Raw genomic sequence first — 23736 nt, forward strand, 5'->3', positions numbered from 1 at the left:
CCATCTTTGGCACATGTGCTGTAGGTTGCCGACCCCTGCTCTATACACTAGTAAGAAGATGAGCATATTACAGTTGTTGAAGGGCTCTATTTAGCAGTAACAGGGCTATAGGAAAGTCAGTCAACATTTTTTGTTTCTCTGATGAAAACCGGCCCACTCCCTTCCCCATACCAAACTTGTCACAAATAATTGTCAACAACTTAATTTTCTGTTTTTGGCTAAGATATTGATTTTTTAAAAAAAATATTGAAATTGAATTCAGGATTGTTAGCAAGCATTTTTGGCGAACAAATTTTTTAAATGATAATCTAAATGGCAACACAGTACTGCATTCATGCTTGGCTCACCCCCCAGCCTGCTGGTCCAACAGCTGCAGTAGAGAAGGAGATAGGTGGAAAGCTGCAGGACCCCAAAATCCACCTCTTGGGGTGCAGAGTGGCAGCAGCAGCAGCAAACCCTCAGGTCCAATCACACGCCAATGGGCACTGCTGCCAGCCCGGCGGACCATGGTGAAGATAGCACAGCATCTGATCTCAGGAACGGGGCACCCATGGAGCCACAGCAGCTCATCCTGCCCTGTTCAGCTCCATCCGGGGGAGAGACACGCTCCCCAGCTAGGGTGACCAGATCCAGATGTCCTGATTTTATAGGGCCAGTCCCGATATTTGGAGCTTTGTCTTATATAGGTACCAATGACCCCCACCTAGGGTGACCAGACGGCAAGTGTGAAAAATCAGGACTGGGGGTGAGGGGGGAATAGGAGCCTATATAAGAAAAAGACCCAAAAATTGAGACTGTCCCTATAAAAGCAGGATATCTGCTCACCCTACTCCAACCCCCTGTCCTGATTTTTCGCACATACTATCTGGTTATCCCCAGCCTAGACTTGTGTGACCGTTCCAATCCTGGTTGCCCATCAGGAGCGGCTCCAGGCCCCAGCACGCCAAGTGCGTGCTTGGGGCGGCAAGCCACGGGGGGTGCTCTGCCGGTCGCCACGAGGGTGGCAGGGAGGTTGCCTTGGGCAGCTTGCCTGTGGAGGATCCGCTGGTCCCACAGCTTCGGTGGACCTCCCACAGGCGTGCCTGCGGAGGGCCCGCTGGTCCCGTGGCATCAGACCTCCTGCAGGCACGCCTGCAGGAGGTCCGCCGAAGCCGCGGGACCAGCGGACCTGCCGCAGGCACATTGCCGAAGGCAACCTGCCTGCCGTGCTTTGGGCGGCAAAATCCCTAGAGCTGCCCCTGTTGCCTATGGAGGAAGTGAGTTACTTTCACTTTCATTCCTCAACAGGCAGCCAGCCTCCCCTCCTCCCCCAGCACCTAACCCAGCTCTGACGGGGGGGGAGAAAGGGTGCTCCATGGGGGGAAAGAAATAAGGGGGGGTGCTCCGTGGGGCAGGGCAGAAGAAGGGACGTTATGGGGGACAACAAAGATATTGCCAGAGCCACCAAGCCTGCCTCACCTCAGCCGGCGGGAGGAGTCACGCTCACAGATGACGTTCTTCTCCCATCCCTTCCCAGAGACCCCAGCAGCCAATCCCCTCCCTCAGACTGTGCTGCATTCGGCTCTCTCTAGGACCCAGCAGCCCTGCTCTTACATTGTCCACTGCTTCCCGTCTGTCCGGACTCCCGGCAGAGTGGTGCCCCCAGACCTAGTGGTGCCCTAGGCAGCTGCCTGTTCTGCCTATGGCTAAAGACAGCCCTGTCCCTCCTGCCCCTTGCCCCAATCTCCTCTCTTACCACCCCCAAGACCCAGCTTCTCACCCCTGTGCATTTGATTCAGGCTGCTTTCTGCTTCTCTATACTATCTGGGTGCCAGCAGTGGGAGCCTTGACAATGCTGGAGAGACAGTAACCTTACTCCCTGTTCTGGTGCCTGGCCACACAGCAACCACACTAGCCAAGAGGAGCAATTGCAGGGGAATTCCTGCTGAGTGCCTGCAATCCTGAGCGCAGCACAGATGGAATCAGGCTCATAACTGGGTTCAACTTGGTCAGATTTTCACGAGGACAGCAGAAGGCATAACCCCTGACATCAAAGCAACTGCCTGGCCAAATTTAGGTCCCTGATTCAAAGCTCAGAGATGTCAAAGCATGTCAACTAAATGACAGTAAGAATTTTCATAAGAATTTTGTAACCTGGACTGAGAAATTTCAGCCCAGACAGTTAATTTGGTGACGTTATAAGGAATTGAAAACAGTGTCTTATAATGGAAAGTGACATTCAGTCTTAACTATAGGCAATGCCTATAATATGAAAGAGAGACAAAGAAAGAGAGAGAGCACATTGCTGTGGCAAATGGACTAGTAGCCATAGAAGTAATGTTATAGTTTAAAAAAATAAGCATTCAAATTATGGCTCAAGGAGCTGAAATAAATATGGAGCCTTTCAGATCCATCCCAGTTCTGTGATGACTGAAAGCTGTGACCATCTCATGGGCTGTGTGTGAAATGAATTGGAGGGAGTCTCAGCCCAGTGTTTATTGGACAAGCATCCATGTCACAGCCCCCACCATGTTCACTGGCTTCCTTGCTGGCATTTTCATCAGAAAAGCCCGGGACAGAGTTGCCACCACACCACACCTCCCCCTGCTAAAGCTGGTCTTCACAGATCAGGGGCACAGCATAGGGGATGTTTGTACTGTGACTGCCAGTGCTGAACTTGGTCTGTGAATATGTGGAAGACTTTGGACTCCAGCGCTGTCCTTTTAGTGCCTTTCACAGAAGTGAATGTATGGAGGGAAAAGGTAGTGAAAATATTTAGGGTTAGATTGTGGACTGAAGCCACTGCATGTGGTCAGTGGGGGAGTGGAGTTGCACTGCCCCAACAAGGCACCTGTCTCTTGGTGCTCCTGCCACACCCTTGGAAAGCAGGGGGCGTGCACTCCCCCATGTGATGCCCTCACTCTGCTGCCCAGTGTGGTCTGCAGAAAGAACATGGCCCAACCCTCATTCCTCTCCACCCATTTTAGGAGGCTAGGACTGGTGAGGGACTCAGCCTGGAGTGCTCTTTGCTTAGCAGGGAGTGAAATATCGAGCTGCTGCATCCAACAATATCACTTTGCTTTGCAGGTTAACAAAGCACCCCCAGTCACCCCCAGTCAGGGGTGGCTCTAGGTATTTTGCCGCCCCAAGCACGGCAGGCAGGCTGCCTTCGGCGGCTTGCCTGTGGGAGTCCCCAATCCCGCGGATTTGGCGGCACGCCTGCAAGAGATCTGCTGAAGCCACAGGACCAGCAGATTGTCTGTAGGCATGCCGCCGAAGGCAACCTGCCTGCCGCCCTCGCGGTGACCGGCAAAGCGCCCCCCCGTGGCTTGCCGCCCCAGGCATGTGCTTGGTGTGCTGGTGCCTGAAGCCACCCCTGCCTCCAGTTCCCAAGCCCCTTTTGAAACATTCTCCCACTGGCTACTCACAGAAGTACCAGGTTTGCTATCCCCAAGGGGAGAGTATACACACCAGTTTATCTGATTCAGCTGAGGATCAGTTCTGGTATAACACCATAGCACTGAGTTATATTTAGAGTGAAAACAATCATGAGTTTATTGACAACGATTGAGATTTGAGAAATAGTGAGTAAGTGTAACGTTGACAGACCTTGGTCATCGGCAGGCAGGATTGAACCTGGGGCCTCAGGAGCATAGTATATGAGCTGCTACTGCATGAGCTAAATGCCAAATTGCTGTTACTTAAAGCTCAGAGTGGCTGCCCCCATCCCCCATATCTCTCTCTCTCCCCCCCCCCCGGAAGTGTGGGGGTTACATAAGGAATAACAGAACAAGGAAGGTTGCATATAAAACAAAATCAGTACCATTTCTAGAGACTAAACTTAACTTTAACAGGCTAACTATCATATCACAGAGCCCAATTCCTTCCTCAGGTGCAGGATCAAGTGGTGTCTTTTTGCCTCCCCCTTAAATTCCCCACCATCATTGTTTGTCCCCAGAGTCAAGATGATCCCTGGTGGCTTAGTCCCTGGGGTGCTGGCTCCAAGTTGACTTCACATCCTCATGTTGCCTTCTAATGCAAATTGGGCTTCCATCGTATTGGCTTACAATTTACATGTGAGCTGAGGGAGACAGGTGAACATACATCCTTTGTCTGGCTGAAACCCCAGCTTGTACTGAATACCTCACATGACAGACATTCTTTATGGATAAACACTATGAAAGCAACATGCTAGGTGTAATGAGTTTGTCAGGCCTATCAGGAATTGCTGTTACAGAACAGTAAACTCTTTCCAGTTGTCATTGAGGGGCTCTTTGGGTCATTCAGATGAGAGCCAGTTGTCCTGTTTGTACTCAGTCCTTCTGGCTTTGTTGGAACACATGGCCACTGGAGCTAGCTGCATTTTCAAAGTCAATTAAAAATGGAAATTGACCTGGGCAGAAGAAAACTTCTCCCTTTTTCCTGGTTGCTCAGCTAGCAGCTGTTCTCTAGGAATGATCCACCCGGTGAAAGGAAATGTTGGGACTCCTCAGGTAGCATCAAAGGAGCACGTTTCGCAGACAGCTGGTGTTACAGAACACTGAAGTGCTCAGGATGAGAGGCTGGGCTTCTCAGAGGAGCCTTAGAGAATTAGGTGTCCAACTCACACTGAATTTTGATTTAGCTTGTAACCTCTCTGTGGCAGGGACTCTCTTTCCTCCTATGTGTATGTACAGCACCTAGCTCAATAGGGCTCGAACCGATGGCTGGGGTGTCTGAGCACTACTAAAATAAAGATAATGAAGAATAATTATAATTATGAATTTTGGTGAGATTTAGGTGTCCAAATCTCTTAGGTGCCTTGGAAAATCCTGCCCAAAATGTTGCTCCTTTCTTTCCTTTAGATCAGGTCTTCCGAGGTATTTAGGTGTCTAACTTCCATTGATATTATTGGGTCACCTAAATACCTTTCGGGATCTGGGCCTTTGTTCCTTGAAGGAAAACATACTTGTCTTATAAGTTTCCAAACTTCTGTGTAAAATAATGTCTCTCAAACATTCATAGAATCATAGAATATCAGGGTTGGAAGGGATCTCAGGAGGTCATCTAGTCCAACCCTCTGCTCAAAGCAGGACCAATCCCCAACTAAATCATCCCAGCCAGGGCTTTATCAAGCCTGACTTTAAAAACCTCTAAGGATGGAAATTCCACCTCCACCCTCCCCACCAGGCAACCCATTCCAGTGCTTCACCACCCTCCTAGTGAAAAAGTTTTTTCCTAATATCCAACCTAAACCTCCCCCACTGCATTGACTAAGTTTCATATAATCACAGAACAGCCATCATCTGACAACAATTGTTGGCCACTGCTAACCTAGGCTAGAATCAGAATACTAGAAATGTAGGACTGGAAGGGACTTCAGTAGACTATCTAGTCCAATCCCCTGCACTGGGGCAGGACTACATATTATCTTGATCTAGATCATCCCTGACCGGTGTTTGTCTAACCTGTTCTTAAAAGCATCCAATGAGGAGATTCCACAATCTCACGAGGTAATTTGTTCTAGCACTCAACTCCCCTTACAGTTGGAATGTTTTTCCTGATGTCTAACTTAAATTTCCCTTGGTGCCCATTACTACTTGTCCTGTCCATGTGGATAAGAAGAAGAATTTATCACTTTCCTCTTTATAACAACTTTTAAGGTACCTAAAGATTGCTATCATGCCCCCTCTCAGTCTTCTCTCTCCAGACTAAACAACCCCATTTTTAAAAATCTTTTTTTCTGCATCATGTTTAATCATTTTTGTTGCACTTATTTGAATTTTCTCCAGTGTGTCCACATCCTGCCTGAAGTGTGGTGCCCAGAAACGGACACACTGTTCAGGCCTTATCAGTGCTGAGGAGAGTTAGAAGAATTACGGTACCTCTCATGTCTTGCTTACAGCATTCCTGCTAATATATCCTAGAATTATGTTCACTTTTTTTGTGACAGTATTACATTGTTGACTCATAGTTTGTGATCCACTATAAGCCCCAGATCCTTTTCTGCAGTACTCCTTTCTAGGCACTTATTTCCCATTTTGTATTTGTGTAGTTGATTATTCCTTCCGAAGTGGAGTACTTTGCATTTGCCCTTACTGAATTTCATCCTATTTCTCCAGTTTGTCCAGATCATTTTGAATTCTAATCCTGTCCTCCAAAGTGCTTGCAACCCCTCCCAGCTTGGTATCTTCCACAAACTTTGTAAGTGTACTCTTTATGCCACTATTCAGATCATATCTGAAGCTATTAAAAAGAACCAGACCCACGACAATCCCCTGCGGGCCCCAACTCAATATGCATGGGGTTGGCAACCTTGGGCAAGCAGCCCATCAAGGTAATCCGCTGGTGGGCCATGAGACATTTTGTTTAGTTGACTTTCCACAGGCATGTCCCCCTGTAGCTCCCAGTGGCCCTGGTTCGCTGTTCCCAGGAATGCTGAACCATGGCCACTGGGATCTGCAGGGGGTGGGGGGGCAGTGCCTGCAAAGAGTCAACGTAAACAACATGTCGTGCGGCCCGCCAACAGATTACCCTGACTGGCTGCGTGCTGAAGGTTGCCGACTCCTGCAATATGCCCTTCCAGCTTGACTGTGAACCATTGATAACTACCCTCTGGGTATGGTTTTCCAACCCCTTTTTTACCCACCTTCTGGTAGGTTCATCTAGGCTATATTTTCCTAGTTTGCTTACGAGAAGGTCATGTGACACAGCATCTTACTAAAGTCGAGCTATATCATGGCTATTGCTTCTCCCCTATCCACAAAGCTTGTTACCCTGTCAAAGAAAGATCTTTGGTTGGTTTGACATGATTTGTTCTTGACAAATCCATGTTGACTGTTCCTTATTATCTTCTAGGTGCTTACAAATTGATTGCTTGATTATTTGCTCCATTATCTTTCCGGATACCAATGTTAATTTGACTGGTCTGTAATTCCATGGGTTGTCCTTATTCTCCTTTGTATAGATAGGTGCTATGCTTGCCCTTGTCCAGTCCTCTGGGATCTCTTCTGTTCTCCAGGAGTTCACTAAGTGTATGTCCACACAGCACAGAAAAACCCATGGCTGGACTGTGCCAGCTGACTCGTGCTCAAGAGGCTCAGGCTGCAGGGCTGTTTCATTGCTGTTTTCTTGGTACCCTTTATGCCCCTTGCTGGTGTAATCTCATTTTGGTGCCTAGGCCTTTCTAATTATGTCTCTGCATGCTTGTGGAGTTTATTTTTTGTTTTTATTTTTCATTCATCCTTCATAATTTGACCTCGTTCCCACTCTTTGTATGACTTGTTTTTGAGTTTCAGGTTGTTGAAGTTCTCCTGGTTAAGCCATGATCTCTTACCATATTTCCTATCTTTGTATGCATTGGGATCGGTTGCTCTTGGGCCCTTAATAATGTCTCTTTAAAACACTACAAACTCTCCTGAACTCGTTTTTTTCCCCTAGACTTGCTTCCCATGGGATCTTGCCTACCAATGCTCTGAGTTTGTCTAAGTCTGCCTGCTTGAAGTCCCATTATCTCTATTCTGTAGTTTTCTCTCCCACCGTTCCTGGATTCATTCCAGTGACTTAGGAGTTAAAGGCTCTTTTGCCCATTACCAATCCGCTGAGCCATCTTCAAACTGAGCCTTATTTGAAGCTACCCTCTGTTTAATATCTACTGTACATAGTAAACCTATCTAAAAAGCCCTCCTTACTCAGAGTGTCATACCATGCCTGGCAGCTATGGAAATGCACTGATCACACTCCAGGGTGACACCTGTGAATTACAAGAGTCAGGTGATGAGAATTGAACTCCTACCCCTGCTGCAACTGCTGCTGAAACAGCAGCTGCTAAGGCAATAGCTCTCCAGGAGCCAGCTGATTCCAGTTCAGCTACTAGGGTGAGGGTGGGAAGGGGAAAGAAAGGGAGAGAAGGGAATAAGAGAGCTGGAACAGAAGGGGTAGCAGCAGAGCAAGCGGAGGTGGAGAAGGTAAAGGGGAGGGGTGGAGTGGAAAGGCAGAAGCTAGGAAGGGGAGGGTCAATTTCATCTCACATATAACACCACCAGGCTGATCCGTATGGGAAAAAATGGGGTTATAGCTCCATTGGGGGGATATGGGGTAAATCAAGCTGCAGTCTGATAGTTGATGACAGCAGTACAGATCCTGAAACAGGGAGAGAGTTGGGGGGGGGGAGGCGTTGTCTGTTACTAACTCATTTTAAAGTGAATGGGCCTGATCCTGAGAACCAGGAAGCAACTCCTTTAGGAGTTATGAATGCCACTCGTGCTCAGGGATTAAACCACAGGTAATTAAAACCATGTCACTTCTCTCATATATTTGAAAGGTGATCTGTCTTCTTCTATCATCTATTTTACATAAGCTGCACACCCCCTTAACAATGAATGGGAGATGTTGTAGCTTTTGGAAATGAAGGGAGTGTCACTGCTGATTCTCATGGCAGCTTGTACAATGATCTCCCTGTGCTGCAGTGCCCACATGCTTACAACTGAGCTAAGTGGGGACATTATGACAGCCTCAGCTCAGAGGGGCCGATTTTCTCCTCCTTTACATTGTAGTTACTCCCATTTTGAACCATTCATTTCCATGGAGTGAGACTAGTCAAATCGGTGCGAGTGAGGGAAGAATCAGGCCCTAAATATTGTAGCTTCCCATTTCATTTTGTTTTGAGCATTGCTTAATGCACCATTAATTTTTTTTTCCCACATGCCTCATTTGTAGAAAGCTGGCAAGTCAGGGGTTAAATGTTTTGGGTGCTGGGCACTTGGGTTCCTTTTCTGTATGCCCTAGTTTGACTGAAGGACTTCACGCCCGCAGGCCACAGTCACATTATCAGCTGGAAATTGGATAACGACAGCACAATGACAAATCCAGGTTGCTTGCAATAAGGTGCTAATCCCTTTGCTTTAATATCGGAGCAGCGTGTAATGATGTTTGGACATCACTCCAGTTTACTGACGACCCCACTGGGGCCTGCAATAGAACCTTACAACTGTCTAACAAGACGTCAGGTGACTGCCGTCGTCAAAGCAACGGACGGTGCAATCTAATCTTCCCTCCATCCCTTCCAGCTCCCAATAAGGCCCAGGTTATAGAAGTGGCCCATCAATGCTTGGTAACTCGAATCAATTAACGTTAATTCGCACAATGCTATGATGTATTGTGATCACTTTCATTTCGGAGAAGGGGGAAGAAATTGCTATAATTCACCTAAAATGAGGTTGTCTATGGTGCTGAGGTATTAATTGGGTGTCCATATTAAATGGAAAAGGAGCACAGTAGTGAAGGAAAAGTGGATGAGTGACTCTCTTGGCTGCTATTGACCTATCAGAAGAAGACAGTGCCCTTTTCCTTTGCTTTTATCTATTACAGTTTTCCCTATTGCGTGTCAAGTTGATGTATTATAAAAAATTCATTTGGTGACCTTTCACCCCCCTAGCAGATTAAACAATTTCACTGGGATGGCATCATTAACAGGGCCTTGCATTTAATGATGATTTCTCTAAAAGGCCACGGAGATTCGATTTTAAGCTAACAGATTTATTGCACTATTATAACATATCGTAAAAAACTGTACCACCTACGGACTGGTTTTAGGATAGAAACTGTGTAAGAGTTTATATGGAGCTTAAAGTGGTATTACCTTGGGATACGCTGCAGCAGCAAGACTCTGACCTTCGGTGGGAGGCTGTTTACATTTAATAAAAGATGTTCCTCCAACAGTAAACTTGAGGAGTGTGTTAGGGAAGAAGCTTGGCTTAGTTCCTAGTCACTAGTAGGCAGCATGATGAGTACAGGTACTTCTGCTGGTTCCCAGTAAGTAATGGATGTGACCAAAGAGCTTTCAGGATGTTTGTTACTGATACTCTAAACTCCGTTTCCTACAGTTTTGGAACATTCAGCTCCTACCTGCTCTGCAGGTTGCATGCCACTGAGTAACACTGAGTGCCTGTTTTAAAAAACGCAGCACACTTTTTGCTACAGAACACATGGCACTGAAAACCTGCTAACTGCACCGTATCGAGCCACTCTGAGTCCTGCAGCACTGCTGCTATCTGCTTACCCTCAGGTTTGCATATGTTCAGCTGCGATGGGGAGCTGCGCTCCTCCAGTCCTCAGTACAGCTAGGGCCTCATGATGGTCAACTGGGAACAGCTGGACAAGAGGGAAAGGCTGGCCTTATGGTCTGGGGTTTAGAAGATCTGGATTCAGACACTGGCTCTGAAACAGGCTTCTTATGTATGTGACCTTGCTCTAGTTGTAAAACAGAGTAATGTACTTCCTTCATCTGTTTAGATCATAGGCTTGGATTGTCTCTGACCATGTGTATGTACAACACCCAGCACCATAGGGCAGAGATGTTAATTGGGGTTTTTAGGTGCTATTTTATATTTATTTGTAGAACAATAAATTGCCTGAAAAGGCTGGGAACCACAAGTTAATCCATGTTCTTGAATCTGTCTCCCTTGCCCAATCCTTTCTAATACACTGGATTTCCCCAAATGCCCAGTTTTTAACAGAAGGTTTCCATTGCTTTTGAAGAAGAGAAATACAAAACAATTAGTCATTGGAGTTGCTTTTTCTAGTCCAGTTTGGTTCAGAAAGGATAATGGAGTCACTTGTTTGTTTATCCCAATTCACATGTCATCCTGCCCCTCCTCTTTAGTCCCCCTGAACTATTATATCTCTTCTGCTTAGCTCCCTGCCCTCAGAGACTCTAACCTCCAGGGCATGGGACACATGGCTTCTTTCAAAGCCCACTGTCAGCGTGTGCTCCCTGCAGAATTAGCGTATAGATTGAAAGGCCCAAGTTTTAGAAGTCTGGCCTAAGTGACCTGCCCTAAGTCAAAGAGGGAGGCAAATCAGAATACATGGCTTCCGGGGTCATGTTCAGACCACTACACCAGACTTCAATCAACTGCCCAGGCTTTGTAAAGGGACATGACTGATGTTATTTTTAAAGACCTCTTTTGCTTTGTTGCCAACAAAGCCAAACAAACTTAAAGCTGAAGCCTGCTTCCAAGCTGAATTTCTTTCTTCAGCTTTGTGCTGTATGTGTGTTAGTCTAGGAAGGTTGGTTTTTTCATTGTCTTGATGGGCTGCACCTGTGTACTAGGGAGGGGTCCTATCTTGCTCCCACGCTGCTCTGAGAGCCCACACGACCACTGTCCCGTCATTGTTGCTGAATGATATGAGCCATATTATGTGACTCTGAATCAGGAGTAATCAGTAGTCTGCATCTTTCCTCCTGCCTTTGTTATGCATAGGGTTTCCAACCCTCCAAGATTGTCCTGGAGCTTCCAGGAATTAAAGATTAATCATATATCATATGATGAGACCTCTAGGAATACATCCAACCAAAATTGGCAACCCTAGTTATGCACCTCCTTCCCCATCCATGTCCTTTCCCCATACCGGCAGTTCTTTCACTCCCAATAGAAAACACTAGGGTTCTACATGTGCTGCACCCCACAAATCACTGATCTCTCAAATGCTTCCCCATCTCCTCTGTTACTTCTGAATGCTTCTTAATTTCCTCTCCTGTCTTCCCTGTCCCTGGGCCTGATCCAAAGCTCATCATAGTCAATTGAAAAATGCCCATTGATTTCAGTAAGCTTTGGATCAGGTCTTTTCCCCCTTTAAGTCAATTGCAAACTCACTTTAACTTCAGTGGTGCAGGATCAGTGACTACGAGAATATCTTAATTTCCTTCTGTCAGTACAGCCCAGTTTCTCCCTTTACCATCTCAGTTCTTAAGATGCCTCCTTCTAGGTGCCCCGCTTATTCCAGTTTCTTTCTGCTACACAAGTTCCCTGCTCCTATGTAAGAGACATCTGCTCTCTGACGGACCTCAGGATGTTCTGTGCTACCACTCCCTGTGGAGTAATATCTTTCAGAATCTGGTATGGACTTCTCCACTGGCCAGGACTTCATGGGCAGAGCCATATTGCCCATGCACCCCATGGAGATCTTCAGGGGACTGACAGGTTAACCTGCTTTCCGGTTAAGCCTTGTCAGCAGGGAATGCCAAACCAGCCTGCTTCCCTGCCAGCACTGGGCTTCACAGGAGTGACAGGAAAACATGCTCTTCCCTTAGCACTGATCAGACTGGGAGAGGCAGTTATGCCCTCTCCACCACTGGTAGGAGTTTGTATGGAGCAGCAGGCTAGCCTCTTCCCCCATGAGGAAGGGATGCAGAGGAATGGCTGGTGAGCCTATTTTCCTTCTGGCACAGATCAGCAGGCTGCTGTTGTCCTGTCCTAGATACTGACATTCCCTTGCAGGAATGTAAATTCATTGTGCCATATACTCAGGGCCCCAGCCCAGCAAGAAACAGGGTTGAGCACACTGCATATAAATGTCAATCTCTGCTGAGTTGTTTGGGTCCTAATCACCCACCCATATTATTTTTAAAACAGCTATGGGTGATTTTTTTCCTAATAATGAATCTACAGAAGGAATGTTACTGCCATCAGGAAGTGTCAATAGCTGCTTCCCAACAGTACCTTTTGGGAGGCTTTTCCTTGAAACTAGAAAAGCTTTGCCATTACTTGTCCTGACCCTCAACCAGTATGCTGTCCTCTAGACACCACCCTGCCTCTCACCCAGTTCTAAAAGTCACTGGTGTTTATGAGTAGCTTGTCAATTGCTGGCTACTGAACTTGGGGGCTTATTAAAGGGGCCTGGTTTTCAGAATGTGCTGAGCACCTACCCTCTGAAAATCAGTCCCTGTGAAGTATCTCAGTGTGGGCCACCAAAATCGTGATTATGATCCATTATAGAAGTGTCTAGATGCCCCAACTGAGATCGGGACCCCATTGTGCAAGGCATTGTATATACACATAGTTAGAGATGGTCCCTGCCACACAGAACATCCAAGAAAAACTGATAAAGGGTTAGAAGGGAAATGGAGGCATAGAGGATGATTTGCCCAAGATTATACAGCAGGTCATTGCCAAGAATAGCATCCAGGTCTCTGAGGCCTGATGCATTAGACTACCACTTGCCACTGCCCCTGAAAACTTTGCCCACTATTAGTAGCTTTGTGGCTTGGCCCAATCTTTGCGTTAAGCTGCAGTGCAGTTTGCCCAGAGGAGCTCTGCTTTGTAATGCAAAGAAACAGTCTGAAGAAACTGAGTTAAACCAAAGCGAATTGGTCCTCAATAAATCTTTTGTTTGTAACCACCTTTAAGCAAACACTAGAGAGTTGAATGAATAGCTTTCCTACTTTCATTGCAAGACAATGTCAACCCCCCAGTCGCCTCCCTTCACTGCAATGCTAGATTAGAGGTATATATGTATGTAAAAAGAAGATGCTAAATGACAGGAGCATTGAGCAGGGAATGAAATGATATGGCTCAGAATAAAGTGTTGTTTCTTTATTCAACTGCAAAAGCCTTCTCTCAGGATGTTTGAATTTAAATTTCACTCTTGGAATACCAATGGCTTTTTAAAGAGGCATGTGTGTATCTCTGCACATTAACATACCTTGATACAAGTGACAGAAGCACAAAATCACTGGAGAAAGGAATGTACAGTTTAGTTGTAGCCATGTTGGACCCAGGATATTAGAGAGACAGGGTGGATGGGTAAAAATCTTTTATTGGGCCAACTTCTTTTGGTGAAAGAGACAAGCTTGCACAGAAGAACTTTGTCTAATCCACCCTGTCTCTGGATAAAGGAATGCAATACAGATCTGCAGCCTTACATATTATCCTTATGCTGGAGAAGGCAAGTGTCTTTTTAGAAGACCTCAGGGATATTCAGTGGAATGCATCTTGCTAGTCAGGGTGATTTTTGTAGAATCCATGTTTTTGAATGTGCAGGAAGGATGGTTTTATGGTTAAGGCAGTGGACTGGGACTCAGGAGCTAATATCTAGAGCTTTTCAGTCCTAGATCTCAATGCACTTTACAAAGGAGGTCAGCATCAGTAGTCTCATCTTATTGCTAGGGAAAGCAGCAGCACAGAGACATGAAGTTACTTGCCCCAAGTACCTCAGCAGGCCTGTAGTAGAACTGGGAACAGAACTCGGGGCTCCTGAATCACAGCTGAGTGCCTTATGGGTTTGATTCTTACCTCAGGTGCACACTTTTTGCGTGAACCTGGGACAAATCAATTAATTTTTGTGTACCTCAGTTCCCCATCTGTAAAGTAAGGATGATAAATTGGGAATCCTTTGTTTACATTGTAATCTCTTTGGGGTAGGGACAGTTTCTTACTATGGGTATGTGCAGTACCTTGCACAGTGGGGCCCTGGTCTCACCTGGAGACTCAAAGTCCTACTGTAATATTAAAGAAACTTATTGGGAAACTGATACAGTGTTTTATTAAATCTTACCAGCAATGTTAATTCAAATTGATATGAACCACTGAGCATTTCACCTGGACTGAAAACAGCACAAAGTTCTGCGAATGGAGAGCAATGTCTAGTTAGAGGGGGTATCTAGGGAATTGTTCGGAGATTGGAATCGGGTGTTTTAAAATCATCCTTAATAATATGGTGGCTTTTTTTTTTTCTACATTGCTTTGCATGAGGAAGAAATGGAAGCAGTGTAACTCCTGGAGGTTGCCTGTATGTGAGGCCCTATAATATCTCTATCCTGGTGCAGCCCTCTGATGGAGAAATGGAGCAAGAGCTTCGTGTTCAGCCGCAAATTATTTTTTTGGATAAGCAGGTAGTGATTTGCCTCCCTACAGGGGTATGATTCTATTAACTCTGTGCAGTATTGTCAACCCCAAGCATTTAAAACTCACCAGATTGGCTTAGAAATGCATGATTTATTTTTTAATAATAAATGTTGGGTTCTTTTTCTTTGGTGTATATTCAGGTGATGTTTTCAAGCCTTTCTTCTCAACTATGAGGACTAATACATTCCTTTTTTGAAGCTGAGATTCTCATGCACACTCTTGATCTCTCAAGCTGGGGCATAAAAAAAACCCACATGAAATATTGTGTGTCTCATGATAAAATCACTAGAGTTGGCAACACTGAACTGTATGTGGGGGTTAGCTGGGATCCCTCCTCTCCCTGTTCTCCTGTTGCTACTTTGCAGTTAGCTTCCACTATGAATCAGTCCCCTTTACCCTGACTTGGGAAAATCATAGGCAAATATCTACATAAACCTGGATATGAACTTTGCAGATCAGGTGTGTCCTGAACTGTGATACCAAACCCAAACAGTTCTGGGGAAAGTTTGTGTCTGGATCCAGAACTGGACTCCGTGGTTTACAGCATTGCCATCCCCAGGCATTCAAAAATCGTGAGTTGGGCTCCCCAAAATCATGAGCTTAGATTTAAAATAATGACATTTTAAAAAACAATATTTGAGGTGCTTTTTATTTGTCTTATGGCATCGTAGTCTTTAGGGTTCACATTTTTGAGTTTTTTCCCTGTAACCAAGAAAGCTAGAAATGTACTTTTTTAAAAATTAAAGCTGAGATTTTCTTCTAATTACATTCATTTAGAAACCGAGGCTTTATGGGAAGCACCAAATAATGCAAGACTCACAATAAAACAGTGAGAGTTGGCAACTCTAGATTTAGGCTCATCTGTAGTAAATACAATACTGTGTGTGCTGCAATTTGTAACACACAGTGTTAATACATGCTGTATGTATATAGTATGTAAATACATGCTGTTCTTGCTGCTAGAGATTAATAGATTAAAGTTGCCTTAGAAATAATAGGATTCCCATTTCTCTGGGAAAAACTGAACAAACCTTTTATTGCTTTCTTTTCTTCGCAGGGTCGGAGAGTTGAGACATTAGGGCTGCCCTCAGAGCCATGGGTCATGACAGCCTGTCTCAAGGGCTCTTCGGAGGCTGTGTTGAAAGGTTTGGATATGTTTTGGATATGCTATGGTGGAAGCCCCCACTAGAAGTGATGGCTTTAATGTGGGGAGTTTCTTTTGAAGAAAGATTCAGTTTGAAGGCTCATCATTGGGCTTAAAATAGAAGGCTGGGTTTGAAGAAGTGTGATGGGCTGCTCACATGGGTGTTAGGAGAAAAATGGCTTTAGAATGTGTTTCCATACCCTGTCAACTTAGAGACAGTGTCCAGTAGAGAAGACCCAAAATATAGCTCCTGCGGGGAAAAAAAGAACGGATGGAGAATTATGAGTCCATATAGCCCAGTGCTAGGCTGGTGTTAGTTGACATGAAGTCAGTGAAGCTACACTGATTTTATCCCAGCAGAGTATTTGGCCTAATATGAATAGAAATATCTAACTGCTTTTGTTTTTAATGTAGTATATTCCGATGAGGAAATGTTTTAGAGGGAGATTTAAACATTCCCCTTCTGGCCCTGATTTAGCAAAATACGTAAGCACGTGTTTAACTTTAAGTGAATATTCCCTTTGAGCTTATAAAGGTTCAGTACTCACATGCTCACATTTAGGCCCCAGCTTAAGTACTGTGCTGAGTTGGAAACCCAGACATCACAGTGCGGTAATGAAACCATGAAAGCGAAGCTGTTTATAAACACAGCATAAAACTGACCATGCTAGCTTCACTTCCTGAGCTGAGCGAGGTTCAAAATGGAGCTGGGCAAATGGATTTTTTTTTTTTTTTGGTTCTCTGACAATTCTGAAAAAGTGAAAAGAAAATCATTTCTGAGTCAAAAATGAAATTTTTCACACAATTTCAACAAATGGAAAAGTTGGAAAAAATGGAATCTGGTTAAAATAAAACATTTTGACTTTTCTATTCGGCTTGGCTGAAACTGCCTTTTTCCAGCTCAAGTTGAAAAGGCAAACCAGCAATGTTGCTGGTGAAAAGTTAGGGTTCCTACCAGGGGAAGGTTTTGGGTTTACAATCAGGTCGAATGTGCCTTAACTTTGCCTTGGCAAGACCATTTCCAGGAAAGTGTAAGGGGCAGGCAGTTTCCAAGATCTAGTTCAACCACCAGTTATTGGGCTAGGTGCTAGGATCACTGGGTGAAATTCTGTGGCCTGTGCTATGTACAAAAATGGTAATTGATGATCACAATGATCCATTTGGACCTTAAAAAATCTATGAATCTATTAATTTCTTGGCCCACCTGCTGAGACTGTCAAAACCCTGGCCATTTCCTCAGTTTGGCTTAGCACCATGGAAATCAAAGTTGTCATGGCTGTTTACAGCAGCTGAGGATATGATCCAGAGTGTCAGTGGTGGGGTTGGTTTCGTCAGGTGGACGCTTGTCCATAGAACAACCACCAGATGACGAGAAGTTTCAGTCACTACCGATATAGGCTGGATCAAAACCAGCAACCTAGAAGTGAAATCCTCAGATCCCCTGTGTCATACTTCTCTGTTTCACATGACTTTTGAATAAACTTTATAAAAATCTGCAGTTTGTTTGGAAAGAACAACTTTTTTTCCTCTCCATTTTGCAACTTGAAATGAAATAAATCGTGAAGGAAAAAAAGAGAAATTAAAAACAAATGGAAGTAAAAGACTCAAATAAAGAATAGTCACCGAAAAGAAATGCACTATACATTCTTTAAAAGATACATGCATCAAATTAATAGTCAATAAACTCCAGCAAAGAATGAATTGTGCTGTACAGATGTTCTGCATGTAATAGTTTGCTGCAGTTTTTCCTTTGACAAACGTCCTTATTGCGCTTGTCTTTTGAAGCATATGAAAGCAGCATTTAATCGAAATGTATCCATCTAGTGCATTGAGCCTGCTTCATCTGACAGCAGTCAAACTGCCTCATGGAAAGTAGTTTAGCTCCAAATTAGCTTGCTTCTGTGTTAAATACCAGCTTGCCTGAGAGATCTTTGTGAAGACTCCCATATATATATATCTCTATAATATTCTGAGATTTGAAGCATATGTGCCCGAAAGCTGAGATAGTCTCTGTTGAAAAGTACAGTACAGTACTGTAGGCTTCATCACAGACTCAGAATGGCAATTGTAAAACATTAGAATGCAGTTGAAAGGATCCTCTGTAAAACTGGTGTTACAGTGAGCTAAATGGTAGAGTTAAAGACACTATGGGTAGTCAAGGCAGATAGTGTGGTCATGAGGGTCATATAAATACCTAGATAAATAGAAGAGCCAGAACTGACACTGGCAATGAGGGAAATCCAAACTGTTAGGTTAAGATCCAGATTCTTATTGAAATTATTGGGACTATTCACTGATTAATTTACTAATTATTAGCATTTATATTACGTATCAATTAGAGTCCTCAGCTGAGATCTGAGCTCCATTATGCTATACACAGATGATGAGACAGATTGCCAGCTTTTTGCAGGAGGAGCTAAGTCAACAGGACAGACAGTGGGTAGCAGGGGAAACACCCACCGAGAGGGGAAGTGACTTGTCCAAGATTAGTAGGCAGCAGTCGCTAGACTGCCGTGCAGTTGCCCAGCACTCGCACTGCTTTTCATCTTTTCTTTCCACACCCAACATTCTGCCCCCTCCCTGGGCTGGATCAGACCCTCTCAATTCAACAATCCTTGCCAAGTTTATCTTCTCACCAGGGATTGTACCATTTCAATAACCTTTTTGCTGCTGAAACATTGGCTTTTCAATGAAGTCCTGTTAAGTGAGGTGGGCAGCTCTAGTGCTGGGTTTTGCCTGCATTATGTACCTGAAATGCTTAATTCTGAGACCCCTGATACTTGACAAGTGTAGATTACTAGAATTAGGATTCTTACTAGCTGCAGCCCAGACTATGAATCCTTTGTTCATGCTGAATAGTACTTTGCATCATGAATAGTTCCACTGAAGTCCGCTGGGCTACTTGTGTTGTGAAGTATGAATGACTAAGTGGGAGAAGGGGTATCTAATCTGTCCCATAATTTAAAACCTTCCTGCATTCCTTTAACAATACTTTGAATTTGTGGTGTGCATGAACTTTCCTGTTGAAGGTGAATCCAAGAGATGGTTATAAAGATCTGTCTCCATCCCCAGAGAAGGAGAATGACCAGAAGCAGACAAACAAGGCACTTTCACCTGGTATAATGTGTTGTCATATGGTTATACAAGTGCATTATAGGTGTGATGACTTTCTTTATGAAACAAAGGACTTATTGCATGTAGACTTTCAGCAAGTAAGGGGCTTTTCATTTGTGATCTCAGTATGCTGGACTCAAACCAAAGGAAATTTTGATTTCTAACTCTCATCTGAAGCAATATTTAGAAAGTTTGTCAATCTTCAAGAGCACCGCCACTTTCATTCCATGAGCCTGCATGAAGCTAGCATTCCACATAGCCCAAGATTTGGCTGGTACTCAAAGACTCTGAAAATAAAATGGAGATACCTTTGATACTGCAACAGGCTATCATTTAAATGACCCAATGAGATAGAAATCATAGGGAATGCAAATTTGAGGGTAAAACCTTACTGGGTCAGAATGGACACCCATATTGCATAAATGTAAATGACAACGCAAGGTGCAAGGCCTCAGGTTTAAACTTAAAACATTTCACAGAGATTTTTTGTCTTACAAGTTTCTAGCTGAGACAGATACACTTGTTTATTTGATCATATGACAGCCATCCCATTGAAACTTCATGGCCTGAGTCATTCCAAGGCTTCTGAAAGGAAGGCAATACTTGGAATAATCAAAAGCCACTGCCATCTGATGACTGTTTAATAACCTGTGTGCAAGAGGCTCTCTTCCATGCTACACTAGTTATGTACAACTAGTTTTCTGGCCAAAATGTACTGCAGAAGATTGAAGCAATGTTCTGCCCTGGTGGTTGTTGCAGCTGTCTGGCTGTAATGAATTAGCTTACACTGTTGGTTTTTTGCACATCAGAAATCCCCCCCTTAACTCAAGTTGTGTACCACTCAAGAGAGTTGTATACCACTCACTTACTCCACAGATAGGGCAAAACAGACCTATAGAGTTTCCCAATCTGTCTGGTACAACTGAGAGGCTGGAGCAAGAAAGGGGTTAAAACAGGGGTGGGCAAACTTTTTGGTCTGAGGGCTGCATCGGGTTTCGTAAATTGTCTGGAGAGCCGGTTAGGGAAGGGGGTTGAGACCTGGCCCCACCTCCTATCTGCCCCCCACAGACTCCTGTCCCCCCATTCCCTGATGGCACCCATCCCGGGACCCCTACCCCATCCACATACACCCCACTCCCTGTCCCCTGAATGCCCCCTGCCACCCCATCCATCCCCCACTCGTTCCTGACTGCCCTCTCGGGACCCCTGCCCCCATTCAACCCCCTGTTCCTCCTCCGACCGCCCCACCCCCTATCCACACTCCCGCCCAACACCCCGAACTCCCCTGCTCTCTATCCAACCCCCTCTGCTCCGTGCCCCCTTACAGCGCTGCCTGGAGCACTGGTGGCTGGTGGTGCTACAGACGCGCCGCCTGGTTGGAGCTGAGCCACGCTGCCACTGCCACCACCACTCAGCACAGAGACTGGGTCAGGCGGGGCTCTGCAGCTGTGCTGCCCCAGGAGCTCACAGCTCTGCCGCCCAGAGCATTGCGCCAGCAGCGCAGTAAGCTGAGGCTGCGGGGAAGAGGGAATAGTGGGGGAGGACCGGGCGCTACCTCCCAGGCCAGGAGCTCGGGGGCCAGGCAGGACGGTCCCACAGGCCAGATGTGGCCTGCAGGCCATAGTTTGCCCACCTCTGGGTTAAAAAAATAAACTGTTGCTGCTTCTTGGAGGCTGTCTGTTTGGCTTAAATAACAATCAACATCCCACTGAAAATCCCCTAAGAGCTCCAGTGCTCGTGGCGTCATTCTTCTCAGATTCAGATATGGTAACACTAGAGCTGGATCAAATCAAATCATTGCATACACGCAGCCCCCAGTTCTGGGAAAGTGAGGTACTTATCTGTCCCCCACTACTGTAATACCTCATTGTCTTCAGTGGATTTATTTTTATACCATTCTTGCAAAGCAGGGCAGTGCGGTTGTCCCCATTTTATAGATGGAGAACTAAGTGACTTTTCCAAGGTCACACAGGAAGTCTGCAGTAAAGCAGGACATTGAATTCAGGTCTTAATCAATGGCCCATACTTCCTGTCTCCCTGAAATGGGGCTTCATAGGTGGGCCCTATCTCGATAGTGAGCTAAGCCATAACCCTAGATCTGGTCTGCTCTGTATTCTTGGGCAACTCAGACCTGGTTCTGAATTTTACAATGTGGGCCTGTTCATCATGTCACAGATCATGAGGGCACCACCTCAGCTACTGTATATTGGGGTAGCCCTGTTAAAGTCATAGAAGTGGGGCAGATTTGCAAACGCTGAAAATCTGGCCTGTTGAGTTTTCTTTGAGACCTAGGAGCTTGCTTTTGGTGATGTTCAGCAGAAGGTTGTTAAGTCCCAGTGTCCTTGTGTATTGCTGTTCAGGGCACACCAGAGTAGAGGTTCGAGATGGACGGGCTATCTTTACGAACCTGGCAATCTCCAATTCAGGCTCAAACTGGTGCCTCGTTTTCACTGTTATTTCACCTCCAGGTAAGGTCCATTATGTATCTCCACATTGTTCTTGCTTTACCTTAGTCATGGAAAAGTCTTTAAAAGCATTCCGGAGGCAACGCAGGAAGGAATGAAATCAATGTGTATGCATATCTCAAAGCACTGATTTCACCTCCCAGCATACTGGAACACAACAGTCAGGGACCGAGACTGGCAGTCTAAGGCTTGATTCAGGCTTAGGCCCTACAAGTCTGGGCCTAGGGCCCCACAATCTGGAGTCATGTGATTATATCAGAATCTGAGCCTTCATTTTTTAAAAAAAATAAGTCTCTTGTCCTGATGGTTGTGAAGAAAAGCTTGGAAACCTGACTTGAGTGAAGCCAACATAGTGTTGTCCATCTCAGATTGCAGAAAGCCCGAAACAAGAGCTCTGAACTGCCCCATTCTTCTCAGTGCAGTGTTAACTCCAAGAACCACTCTTCTGTGGGGCGGGGGGCTTGCCAGCACCATCTAGCAGAGGAGTCTGTGTTCGTGGCAGGAAGAGGAGAGTGCAGATGGCCCAGTTCAGCCACTGAAGCAGTTGCATCCTCGTTGGTCCTGAAGAGTTTCTGCTGGGAGGGGCTTGGGCCACGGAGTAGAGGCAGAGCCATGGGGAGCCCATGTGATGGTGTGGCTAGGACCTTGGATTGCCTTAATCCAGCTCAGTGGTAGCCTGGAATATTTCACTGAAATTTTAAGACTGTGGTTCCCAATGCAGTGCCTGCAGGCACCATGGCATCTATGTGCTCCCGCATACTCTCCAGATGCTGATTTTTGGTGGCATTTTGGCAGCGACGCCTCTGGATGACGCTGCTTCTTGGCAGCATTTCAGCAGCAATGCCTATTGATGTTTCTGCTTCTTGGTGGCATTTCGGCAAATGCTTGGCCATCAGCCATGGTCCTCGGTGACTCGTTGTCCAGCGCCCGCCAGATGAAAAAGGTTGGGGACCACTGTGTTTAGACATCACAAATTAGTGTCTAAATATCTCAGGTGTATAATGGCCCCAGTTTTAGAAAGTCTAAATTGTGATGCATAAAATACCTATGTCCCCTTAACTGTGAGCATTTGTGCTCTGCTATGGGGTACGTTCTTGCAAGTTCCTGAGGACCCTCAGCTCCCACTGCTTGCACTCCCACTGGCATCAGGAGGAACTCAGCTTCCAGCAGGCTCTGGCCCATAAATTGGAAATGTAGTATGTTGCAAATTCACTGCAAAAGCTACTGCAGTGAAGTTAGAAGATCTTCCCATTGAATGAAGGTCAAACCTGGATCCTTTTTGTTATACTTTTAGCTAATAAGGACTGTCCTGAGAGATCTTTTCAGACAGCAGCATGAAAAGCTGTTTCATTTTGCATGACCTTTGACTAATTTAAACCAGAATACTGTACATTTTTAACATGCCTCATAAAAAATACACTCTGAGTAACATAGATAATTCTGCCTTTTAAACCTCCTTCAGCATTCTCAAGTGGGAACCATGTTGGAGAGCGTATTGCATGCTGGACATTTATAGCAGTTGTTTTCTTGGCATCTATGATAAACAAACAAAAAAAGTAATTTCCCAGGCACTTGGGATCAAATTCTATCATTAGTTTTGCATGTGCAAATTATTCATGCCCCGTGACCTCCCTTTTGGATTCCTAGATGGGGCTATTCTTGAAGATGCAGGAGGTGCTGAATGTGGAGGCCCCAACTGAATAATGGCATTGGTTGGAGGGAGCAGATTATTTCCACGGGTGAGTATGTCTGCACTGCAATCAGAGGTGTGATCTCGATACAGGCTGGCAGAGATGCATTCACTTTAATCTAACTAGCACAGCTAAAATAGCAGTGAAGGTGTAGCAGGATGCTTCAGTGCAGGCTGGCAATGCAAGTATGTCCCCGGGTGCTTGTACAGTCCATGCTGAAGCCTGCCCTGTTGTGTCTTCACTATTATTTTTAGCCATGCTAACTAGATTCAAACTAGCACAAGTATGCCAGCCACTGCAGTCACCTCCGTGATTGCAGAGCAGACATACTCACCGTTGTATAAACTTGCTATTTGCTTCCAGGTATCATTCCCTGTAGTGATATGGGTCTATATGAGCTTGATCCAACTCCCTTTTAAGTCAATGAGAATCTTATGATTGACTTCAATAGGAGTTAGATCCAGCTCCTAAAGTCCTAGATTTCTGAGGATGTGTCTACACTTCTGTGGTAATCTAGCCGTCCAGTCCCAGACCTGGACTTTAGTGTCCACCAGTCTGGTCCTGTCCCAAACCTGGACTTTGGCGTCCAAAGTTTGGGGGCTTACCTGAAACTCCCCCAAGCTCACTACCAGCTTGGATATTCTCGCTGCCACCAGATCAGGAATTAATCTATGGGG

The 23736-nt window shown here is 45.3% G+C and overlaps 1 protein-coding gene across 1 annotated transcript in view; it reads left to right on the forward strand.

Moving 5' to 3' along the window:
- Positions 1-23736, forward strand: part of PKHD1 (PKHD1 ciliary IPT domain containing fibrocystin/polyductin) — a 394719-nt gene that overhangs the window by 344121 nt on the left and 26862 nt on the right. The window contains exons 61-63 of the mRNA XM_032796706.2: positions 14497-14632; positions 15703-15790; positions 21264-21371. Of these exons, the coding sequence (XP_032652597.2) occupies positions 14497-14632; positions 15703-15790; positions 21264-21371 (332 nt within the window). The remainder of the gene's footprint in view (positions 1-14496; positions 14633-15702; positions 15791-21263; positions 21372-23736) is intronic.

Source organism: Chelonoidis abingdonii, chromosome 3 (genome assembly GCF_003597395.2).
Source record: "Chelonoidis abingdonii isolate Lonesome George chromosome 3, CheloAbing_2.0, whole genome shotgun sequence".
In the NCBI taxonomy this organism is placed as follows: Eukaryota; Metazoa; Chordata; order Testudines; family Testudinidae; genus Chelonoidis; species Chelonoidis abingdonii.